The 11,713-nt window shown below is 43.7% G+C and overlaps 1 protein-coding gene across 1 annotated transcript in view; it reads right to left on the bottom strand.

Moving 5' to 3' along the window:
• Positions 1-1,357: 1,357 nt before the first annotated feature.
• The window catches only part of LOC110496314 (brevican core protein), a 36,066-nt gene continuing 25,710 nt past the window's right edge, over positions 1,358-11,713 (bottom strand). The window contains exons 9-14 of the mRNA XM_036952889.1: positions 7,106-7,213; positions 6,000-6,158; positions 5,388-5,470; positions 5,137-5,281; positions 4,667-4,849; positions 1,358-3,974 (exon numbers count right to left, since the gene is read on the bottom strand). Of these exons, the coding sequence (XP_036808784.1) occupies positions 3,847-3,974; positions 4,667-4,849; positions 5,137-5,281; positions 5,388-5,470; positions 6,000-6,158; positions 7,106-7,213 (806 nt within the window). The 3' untranslated portion in view covers positions 1,358-3,846. The remainder of the gene's footprint in view (positions 3,975-4,666; positions 4,850-5,136; positions 5,282-5,387; positions 5,471-5,999; positions 6,159-7,105; positions 7,214-11,713) is intronic.

The following is an 11,713-nucleotide window of genomic DNA, read 5'->3' as shown; positions in this document are numbered from 1 at the left end:
ATATGTCCCCTTTATTTATCCTACGGTTCTGACTTGGAGTACAGGCAGAATGCTGTTAGAACGGCCCATGTTCTGAATTCTGTCGCTGTACATATCAAAAGTGCAGAACATACATTAATGTCTTAATCGAAATTACGGATTGCCTCTCATCCGCTCATTGTTCCCTTATGCCCTAGTTTGTACATCTCAATTGTTACAGGCCAATTGCTTATAGAGGTCTATCTCATTGGTATCTTAGCCATCATTTTAGGCAACGTTGGAAGGATTTCATTGTTTTACTTACTTTGTGTATTATAATTAGCTCATGTGCTTTTCTTGACAAGGAGGATATACTATATAATGTTGTTGGGTCTGTCACCATGTTTACCAGTGACAGTCTCTTCTCATTTAAATATTTGTTTTCAACAAAATGTTCAGTAAAGTTCTTATTGACTTATCAAATCCAAATCCACAAGAAGTCAGTAGTATCCACATTTCTTTAAGCAAGTCAGCCATATCAGCTATGGTTTTTGAAAAGGCAGTAAATGAGGATGAATGAACTGTTTCGCTGATAGCCAGGTGTAGCGGTGGTAAGGATTCACTCTGTGGTGCTGAAAGGAAAGCTCTATGTAGGACCTAACAGTTTGTCTGCACCATTGGTCACTGTCATAGTACAATTCATGTATTGTTTAGTGTTGTGATGTGTAGTGGCTCTGCTGGCACTTTAAATCTTGTTGCCCCACCAAGATTTAAGGTGCATTTGGAAAGTATTCAGACCCCATAACTTTTTCCACATATTGTTACGTTACAGCCTTATTCTAAAATGGATGAATTAAAACATGTTCCTCATCAATCTACACACAATAAATCAAATCAAACTGAGATGTTATTGCGGGGTGTAGCAAAAAATCCACATTTTGTCATTATGGGGTATCGTGCGTAGATTGATCGAGGGTAAAACAAATGTGATCCATTTTCGAATAAGGCTGTAATGTAACAGAATTTGGAAAAGAGTCAAGGGGTCTGAATACTTTCTCGAATGCACTGTACATGCTAAAATCGCCACTGGGTAGAGCAGATATTTTTGGGATGCCGATGCTCCTCATTCTGGGAGCGCTGCTTGTCTAGGTAACATGCTGTTACTTTAGCTCTGCCAGGGCCATTGACAGTATGTAGATACATGACTTTAAGGGTATTTTGACCCGCTTTTTGTTTGTTTGTTGTAAATACAATCTCTAGATACGGTCTTCATCATCACCTGGACTGTTAAATAAAAACTTAAATAAAAAAATGTGCACCTGGACCTCTGACTCCATCTCAACTGTTGATCCTCCACACCAACTAAATAGGCACACATAAAGTCACAGAAACGTTCAAATGTTATTTTAGTTGGTTTATAAAGGAACAGTATTACCGTAAAATAGGCTTATAAAAACCGAAGCAAATAAAGAACAAACACATACAATTTCCGATAATGGCTGTGTGGTTAATACTCATTAAATCCTTGCTTTATTCTATAAAAAAAACTTTATTACAACACAAAGCTTTTCATAGAACTGTGTCCGTAAAATGTAGGGCATCTATCAGAGGGAAGAGTGGACAGCAATTGAAACATACTTTGAGACAAAATTAATATCAGCGATGAGTACAGTAGTGGCATCGTATCCATGGTCAAATCTTTTGCATGCTACTCACTCACTCTCGCCTCTTTCACCCCGCAAGAGTTATGACCACTGTGAGAAATGTCAATTCTACTTCGATAATGGTATTGACTTTTATAAACAAGCTTGTTTGGAGTTGTTTTATTTTTCTAACATCCTGCTGCACAAACCTTGCCATTTTGATTCTTAAGGATGAACATTTCTTAACGCACTTCATGCAGGTATCATACGCAAGGGTGTTAGCACCATGTTTCATGTAAAGTCTGTCGATGACAAACGTCTAAGAAGGCGTATGGTTGTGAGATGGTTGAGATGGACATAAACGCTGAGTTCAAGAGTTGATATGGGTTCCTAAGAGCACAGGGATTTTTTTTTTTTGTTGCCCCAATTCCAAACCAACCATTCCTTCCATTCCTGAAGACTTTGTTAAGTCACCTCGTGCATCTGAAATATTTGTATTGGTATCAGCAATGTGGTAATAGCCACACCTAGCCCTCTGGTGGGCTTGGTGGAGTTTCCATCATATTGCGTACACCTATGCAGTCCTTTTTGTTTTATGAAGGGAACTCATAAAGGACATAGGGGTGGTGATGTGGGACAGGTTACGTTGGACCACAGAGTCGACACTCAACCAGACATCCCTACAAGGACTCACCTGTCCTGCAGTGTACTCAATAAGATGAAAAGTTCAAATCATTGCAGGCAGAAATATTACTAACAGAACTACAGTCGTTCCCGAGTCCCGAGCCTACAGGCAATCCAATGTGGTGTCAGGGCAATTGGTGTGAATCTGTACGGAAATCTGTGACACTCAATTCAGGATGATACATTACGCTACGTTGAATAAAATAGTGGTCGTACAATATCATGCGAATTGGAGAACATATAGCATTGCAAAGTCTTTGTCTGAGACCACGTTGCTTGTTGCACTGTAACAACAAAGGACAATTACGGGGACAATTTAAGTTGGCGGTTACGGGAACTAACTACAAAGGTTAGGAAGACTAAAATGACAAAGGTTAGGTGAATTTACATAGCAGGTCAATTGGGTTAACGTTAAAATAAGGGTTAGGGGAAAGGTTAGCTAAAATGCTACAGATATCCCCGAGGCGGCTCGATCATGCAACCTTTGGATTGCTAGACTGTAGGGATCATACCTCTTGGAGGTGCTCAGAACTACACAATTATATTTTGTGCGGCTCTGAGGCCAGACTGGGCAATCATATCTATTCTACACAATACATTTCTATCTGAACGTCCTGTAACGTTTGCACCCTCCTGAACAGACCCCAGGTAGTCCTCAGCTGATGGAATATGAATGGAATTGGAAACAGACCAGCTGTTGTTGAAAATGTTATGGGTGGATTTATAAAGTTGATTTGCCAATAATAGTCAATAAACAATGATTGAGAACTGACATGATAAATTGCGGAGATGAGATCGCTGAACACCATTAGCCTGCTGAGGCCTGTTTAAAACCAACAAGAGACCTGGGCTTACAGATGACCCCGCACATTGAATGCAATGGCATCCTAGATAGCTACAATGTGGAGTCCGGAACATATCTGGCGAAAAGTCCATAGGTTTACCTGTTTCCAGTAATATTTTTACTGAATTCACATCTACTATCCATACCTCCTTGTCCATCCTTCTGGATTGTCCAATGTGTGGATATCTTTAAAGAAACCGTCTGAACCAAACCGGCACCATACTTCACCTGTGATAGACAGTGCTCAAGACAAGCTACTGCATATCCTACCACTGTCTGTCTACCACGCCTGGGGTTATGTGCCGGTTTGGAGAAAAGGTTTGGAGAAAAGTTTCCTTACAGATCCACACATTATACAATCTGGATGAATGGACAAGGAGTTACTGATTATAGATATGCCTCAGTGATTTTCACAGAATATGTTCTGGGTTCTGTATTATAGCGTTCTAGGACACCATTGCAATTCATTGCATCCTATGTAGGGCTACAAGAGACCTTCAAGCCCAGGCTATCCCAACAACAGATTCAGATCGATGTGCTTTGGGGAGGACAGTAGGAATGTAAGAGGTTATGCTTGACTGACCCTGTGTCCCAGTACTCTTTCCCTGTCTCCTATCCTTCAAGATCACCCTATTGCCTTTACCCGTTAGGCCATTTCAGATCTCTGGTCAATGAGGAAAGGAAACTCTTGAAGTGTACTGGGACATGGTATGACATTTAAAAGTTCCACTTGATGTCCCAGTATTGAAGCGTTTCCTTTGTTGTTTGTGATTCCTCTTCAGCCAGCTCCTGGCTTCCTGTGGTTAGTGATGTTACTCCTACTGTCTGTGCTGTGCTTCCTGCCCCTGAAAGGAAACCCCCAGCGCAAAGTTGAAAATAAAGACTTCTGACAAATCTGTTGGATAAAAATGTAGTGTCATTTGTTCACCACTTTCATACATCTATCTTGTTCTTCCCACATCATCTCCGGAGTGAGAACACCGTCTGATTTAGACACTGGTTTTCTGGGTTGGCTTTGCCTGCTGCTATGCCATTGCCTTAACTTAGGACGGGACTCAGTGAAAGGCACATTTCGACAAGGGCACAACACTGTCAACATTGCGCTTTCTACAGGCAATTCCCTGACTGTCTGTAGACTGCACTCACAGTAAACGCTGCGAATGTTGGCTCAAGCGTAAACTACCTTTCAAGTGCAGTGTGCTTGTCGACAATGCGACTTATGATTGAATCCCAATGACAGATCTTATTTTCCAGAGCTAAAGCAGATTCAGCAACTCCCCACTAAAGAACAACAACTAACGTTCCGGTTAAAATCCCCGTCTCCACTCTTAAGCATCTCCTTAATTCATCGAAAGAATCAGTGACATTCGTGTACTAAATCATGATTCTTTCAATACTTCATTCTTGCTGACAGCCTGTACGAGAGATGAACTGCATCTCAATAACTGTTCTTGAGTCATATTTAGCCATATCAGAACTGCAATGGAACATGGTCACGAATTAGAGATAAGTGGGTGGGTCATAGTACTGTTCATACCAGGGATGCAGAGGATCTGCGGCTCCTCCCACTTGCCACCCGGCAGGCACACGGCCAGAGAGTTTCGTCTCTGCTGGAAGCCCTGGGCACAGTAGTAGCGCACAACGGCGCCCGTCTCGTACCTCTGGCGAATTTTGCCAAACGCGAGTGCGTTTCGGACTTTGGGGGGAGGGCCACATGAAGCTGTGGGAGGAGTTACGAAAGATTGTAGGTGATAATGTATTTTAAACCGAAAACAAATTCATGAAAAGTTGAAAGACTATTTGTCTGTTAAACACATTCAATACAGTTTCGGGCAGGACAGTAGTTTGGGACTGTATTGAATGTGTGTATTAAACATCTACGACTACTTCTATAGACCTCTAAGTTACGTCAATGTAATCAATTGCATAGAGGTAGTTACAGGTACAGTAGGTAAAGGAACTGGTCTATTGCTGCCTGTTTGTAGTAACATCATGTCCATTACTCACAGGTGCCTTTCTTGCAGGTGTAGGCCAGGTGGTAGTTGCAGGGCACGTCACTCCAGTGCCCAGAATCATGCCATACCATCACCACACAGTCCTCTCCAGACAGGAAGTAACTGTCAGGCTGGCCCCTGTACCAGTTCTCATAGAGCTGTGAAGACAAGTCTTTTCCTTTAGTCTTTGTAGCTGCATGTCATCCTGTGGACAGGTTTTGACCCAGTACTTTTTCTCCGTCAAACTAATCTGTCTGGACTCACCAGTGGGTTGCCATCGGACCAGTGGAAATCCCCCTCGATTGTCTTGTCGTTTAGTCCCGTCCACTGATACTCCTTAAAGTTATCTGAGGATAGAATAACACATTTGCTTTTCAAGCAGTAGTCCTATCGCTTCTCTAACAAGTTATACAGTAGGTCTTTGTCTTCGTGCTTCCACTGCTAATATCAACAACTCTGCCAGGGTTTGCATTGCCAAATGACTGGGTTTGAAGTTAATTGGAGGTAACATGGCCTGTAGTTTAGAACACGCTGAAGCTGCCCGCAGCACTTCCATTGTTTTTTTGTTAATATCAGAAGTTGGTGACAGTGGCTAGTGACAGTGACAGTACAGTTTGTCACTCTGGTTAAAAGTAAGTGTGCATCTATTACCATTAGCATGTGGCACTTCTGCCCAGCAGGGTCAATGGCATGACATTTGTCCTTCCTATGCTAATAAATAGCACACATAAAACCTTGAGAGCTAGCCATTGTCTTTTCGATGTATTCATGTGCAGTAAACTGGTACACTATGCAAACAAATGAAGTAGCCTATCAATGGAAGGGGAAAGGGGATGTACGAAGTTTGGTGGCTTGCTGCCACTACTCCCAGCGTACTGTTAATGAAGTCCTTCTCTTCAGGTGTCATGATTGACGCCAGGTGGCCCCCCACCATGCGACAGTGCTGCTCCGCCACCTCCCAGCTCAGCCGCTGGTTGAAGTGCTTGTAGCAGTTCCCGTGGAACTTCTGCCAGCCCACCTCACACTGCTCCAGATCTAAGAGACAGAACAGGAGGGAGGGAGGGAGGGAGGGAGGGAGGGAGGGAGGGAGGGAGGGAGGGAGGGAGGGAGGGAGGGAGGGAGGGAGGGAGGGAGGGAGGGATTTTATTAATTCATTTGAATGATTGAGAGGGAAAGGTAAGATTTGTTGAGATTTTCTGACCATTGAGCAAGAAAGAAAGAGAACGGTTGGTTTTGAGAAACAATGAGGCGATCCAAACGAAACTACCTTAAAGACCTTGGCCGGGATTCAATCTAAGACACATTGTCGACAAGTGCAACGCACTTGACTTTTGAAGGAGATTGTTTACGCTTGAGCCGACATTCAAGGTGTTGACATGAATGTGATCGCCGCGAAAGTCAGGAAAATGGCCTTTTGATGGAATCCTTGCCGTACATTTTCCCTGATTCACGGAGCAGATGGATCCATGAGGTCCATCCATCTAAAGAACACTTCTCATCTCACCTTCTTTCCATTTCTATTTTCTCATCCCTAAATCTGTGTGACAGGAACACAGCGGCATAGCAAGCAGGTCTCAGAGAAAAGCCTACGTCAGACAGAAATGAAGGGGGACAATTGTTCCAAAAGCAAGGTTTTGTCCCCTTTGAACAAGGCGGGTCTTTGAGTTTGACAGGCTCCTAAAGCCACAGTGTGTAAGATTTCCCTTTTTATTGATTTTGAGTTGGTTATCAACAGACTAGTTCTACAAAACTAGACTAGCACAACTGTCTTACCTAATCATAACAAAACAATGAAGGACCTCTCACTTCCTTTGGCTTCTTTTATTTGTGAAGATGACTGGAACATAGCTGACTTATTCTGCTTCAGTACATACAAACCCCAAAGTATTTTTTTACTGAATGTGGTAATGCATTACTGGGGGATTTACAACAAGCACTCTTACAATTACGGAGCTACTGTAACAGCCGAATGACGAGCTCACCTGTCTGACAGAGGTCACCTCCATAGCTGGGCAAACAGAGGCATTTGGTGCTCCCGCCCATCTCAACGCAGGTGCCGCCGTTGGCACAGGGGTCCTCCAGACAGGCATCTGAAACACAGCAAGAGTTGTACAAGTAATAGGATGATAATGTCATGCAATTATAGCCTAGTGTGTAGAAGGCAGTGACGGCGGCAGCAGCAGCCAAGAGGAGAAAGAAAACAAAGGTGGTTAAAATATGAATATGATGATAAAAGAGTTGAAGACGGAGGAGTTTAGAGATTATGTAAAGAAAAAGCGAAGGTTGGTCAAGGTCTGTAAGGCTGCCCGAATAAGGTGCTTTATCTCCTGCCCGAATGACGTTCCATTAACTCAGTTTGACCACAGTCCTTGTCATGTTCGCTGAAGATATCCCCTGTAACCTTGAATGATTCCCCACACTATTCTCCAGGTCAAGTACTTGTTAGCCCTCAGGGTAATTTCGCCCTCTTCTGGTGAGGATGAGTCATTTCTATCACATCTACAATTATGCTGATTTCAGTGTTGTGCTAATTAGAAATGCAGTGATGGTGATGTGATATAGAGGGCAAGGGAATTTGTAGTACTGTCTTTATCTGCAATTGATTGCCTAAAATGAACCTGTTGTGATGTTTTCCATTGGTTACACTTTTGCATGTATCTCTGTGTAGATGTAGTTATATTTTGGTCTGGAACATATTACCAACGTACGGTGTTACGTTTGCTGACAATTGTAAAAATGAACTAAGACACATTATGGATGCCTCATACCTTATAGTGGTATTTCTGCAATCTACTGTAAATGTAACCTGGGCTGGAACCAGAAGTGAGAGAGTGAGACTTAGACATCAGACCATTTGGTATCAAAATACAAGAACACCAAATATAATCTAATTGAAAGTATCCCTTCGCCTCTTGTGTCAGACTGGATGGAGCGCACACATGTATCAGACAAGAATACCTCCCTGTTCTCCTATCCTTTAGTACCCTCCAAGCTCATCATTAAATTCAGGGCCCTGGGTCTGAACCCCGCCCTGTGCAACTGGGTTCTGGACTTCCTGGCGGACTGCCCCCAGGTGGTGAAAGGGGAAACGACACCTCCACTTTGCTGATCCTCAACACAGGGGCCCCACAAGGGTGCGTGCTCAGCCCTCCTGTACTCCGTTAACCCATGACTGCGTGGCCACGCACGCCTCCAACTCAATCATCAAGTTTGCAGACGATACAACAGTAGTAGACCTGACGAGGCAGCCTACAGGGAGGTGGTGAGGGTCTTGGGAGAGTGGTGCCAGGAAAATAACCTCTCACTCAACGTCAACAAAACAAAGGAGCTGATCGTGTACTGCAGGAAACAACAGAAGGAAAAGGTGGAAAGCTGCAAGTTCCTCGGCGTACAAATCAATGACGATCTGAAATGGTCCACCCACACAGTGAGGTGAAGAAGCCGCAACAGCACCTCTTCAACCTCAGGAGGTTGAAGAAATTCTTGGCCCCTAAAACCCTCCCAAACTTTTACAGATGCACAATTGACAGCACTCTGTCGGGCTGTATCACCGCCTGGTACGGCAACTGCACCCCCCGCAACCGCAGGGCTCTCCAAAGGATGGTGCGGTCTGCACAATGCATCACTGGGAGCAAACTACCTGCCCTCCAGGACACTTACAGCATGCCACAGGAAGGCCAATAAGATCATCAAGGACATCCACCACCCGAGCCACGGCCTGTTCACTCCGTTATCATCCAGAAGGCGAGGTCAGTACAGGTGCATCAAAGCTGGGACCGAGAGACTGAAAAACAACTTATATCAGACTGTTAAATAGCTATCATTAGCCGGCTTCCACCCGGTTACTCAACCCTGCACCTTAGAGGCTGCTGCCCTATATACATAAACTTAGAATCACAGACCATTGAAATGATGGAACACTATTCACTTTAAAAATAATATTTACATACTGCTTTACTCATCTCATATGTATATACTGTCTTCTGTTATACTGTATTTTAGTCAGCGCCACTTCGACATTGTTAGATCTAATATTTATATATTTCTTAATTCCATTCTTTAACTTACATTTCTGTGTATTGTTGTGAATTGTTTTTAGATACTACCGCACTGTTAGATACTACTGCACTGTTGGAGCTAGGAACACAAGCATTTCGCTACACCCGCAATAACATCTGCTAAATATGTGAATGTGACCAAGGAAATTTGATTTTATTTTGCTTAACATGCAACCAGCCAGTAGGTGGCACCAAAGTTCCCGTATTGAGTTGACACAACACTCACAAGGCCTGTACAGTGCCTTCAGGCCCCTTGACTTTTCCCCACATTTTGTTACGTTACAGCCTTATTCTAAAATGGATGAAAAAATATATCCTCAGCAATCTACACACAATACCCCATAATGACGTTTTTTAGAAATACCTTATTTACGTAAGTATTCAGACCCTTTGCTATGAGACTCGAAATTGCATCCTGTTTCCATTTATCATCCTTGAGATGTTTCTACAACTTGATTGGAGTCCACCTGTGGTAAATTCAATTGATTGGACATGATTTGGAAAGGCACACGCCTGTCTATGTAAGGTCCCACAGTTGACAGGACATGTCAGAGCAAAAAAACAAGCCAGAGTTATTCTGTGGAGATAGGAAAATCTTCCAGAAGGACAACCATCTCTGCAGCACTCCGCTAATCTGACCTTCATGGTATAGTGGCCAGATGGAAGCCACTCCTCAGTGAAAGGCAATTGACAGCCTGCTTGGAGTTTGCCAAAAGGCACCTAAAGACTCTCAGACCATGATAAACAAGATTATCTGGTCTAATGAAACCAAGATTGAACTCTTTGGCCTGAATTTCAAGCATCACTTCTGGAGTAAACCTGGCATCATCCCTATGGTGAAGCATGGTGGTGGCAGCGTCATGCTGTGGGGATGTTTTTCAGCAGCAGGGACTGGGAGACTAGTCAGGATCGAGGAAAAGATGTACGGAGAAAAGTATAGAGAGTTTAATGATGAAAACCTGCTCCAGAGCGCTCAGAACTTCAGACTGGAGCAAAGATTCACCGACCCTAAGCACACAGCCAAGAAAACACATGAGTGTCTTCGGGACAAGTCTCTGAACGTCCTTGAGAAGTCCAGCCAGAGACCGTTTTTTATTTATTTTATTTTACCCCCTTTTTCTTCGTGGTATCCAATTGTTAGTAGTTACTGTCTTTTCTCATCGCTACAACTCCCATACGGGCTTGGGAGAGACGAAGGTCGAGACTCATGCGTCCTCCGAAACACAACCCAACCAAGCCGCACTGCTTCTTAACACAGCACGCACTCAACCCGGAAGCCAGCCGCACCAATGTGTCGGAGGAAACCCTGTACACCTAGCGACCTGGTCAGCATGCACTGCGCCCGGCCCACCACAGGAGTCGCTAGTGCGCGAGGAGACAAGGATATCCCTACCGGACAAACCCTCCCTAACCCGGACGATGCTAGGCCAATTGTGCTTCGCCCCATGGACCTCACGGTCGCGGCCGGCTGCGACAGAGCCTGGGCTCGAACCCAGAGTCTCTGGTGGCACAGCTAGCACTGCGCCACCCGGGAGGCCCAGAGCCTGGCTTTGAACCTGATCGAACATCTCTGGAGAGACCTGAAAATAACTGACTGTACAGCAACGCTTCCCATCCAAGCTGACAGAGCTTGAGAGGATCTGCAGAGAAGAATGGGAGAAACTCCCCAAATACAGGTGAGCCAAGCTTGTAGCATCATACCCAAGAAGTCCCGAGACTGTAATCACTGCCAAAGGTGCTTCAACAAAGCACTGAGTCAAGGGTCTGAATAATAATACATGTAATATTTCAGTTTTGATTTTTTTTATAAATGTGCAACATTTCTAAAATCGTGTTTTGGCTTTGTCATTATGGGGTATTGGGTGTAGATTGATTAGGGGGAGAAAAAAACAATTTAACACATTTTAGAAGAAGGCATTAACCTACCAAAATGTGGAAAACGTCAACCGGTCTGAATTCTTTCCGAAGGCTCTGTATCTGGCTTCACCTGTGTCGAGAAAGCTCGAGGTAGAAATGGTCCTTAACTACAATTGTAGGAACAGATTACCCAACCCCCGATTTTAACCATTGGGCGGATGACAAAATACAAGATGCTGTGTCAGTGGTTAGGGCAACTTCTACCTAATCTGCCAGGAAAGTAAAGCACCAGCGGTTAAACCAAAACTTAAAGGTCATGTCCTCTAATTTAGATGTTCACTTTAATGGTTACGCCTCTGTGTAAAAAGCACATGACCTAAAATGAGACAGCAAATGTAGCATTTTATACAATTCAGTTCAAGTTATCCAACAGGCTGGTTTATGGTCTGTTGGTTTAGTGGTTTTATGAATGGTCCCATCCTGTATGAGTTAATTCCTTAGAGGAGAAAGCACACATGTTTAAAGAACAACCAATGCTGTTAGCTGTGCTTGTGAGATGCTGCTTCTGACTCTCCATCTACACAATCACAATCTGCAAAGACCCATTTTAGATGAGATGACACGGAACTAATCATGTCACACTGATGTCACGTCAGCGTCAAACAATAAACCAGC

Source organism: Oncorhynchus mykiss, chromosome 18 (assembly GCF_013265735.2).
Source record: "Oncorhynchus mykiss isolate Arlee chromosome 18, USDA_OmykA_1.1, whole genome shotgun sequence".
Taxonomy (NCBI): Eukaryota; Metazoa; Chordata; class Actinopteri; order Salmoniformes; family Salmonidae; genus Oncorhynchus; species Oncorhynchus mykiss.
This window is presented reverse-complemented; position numbering and strand designations above follow the sequence as displayed.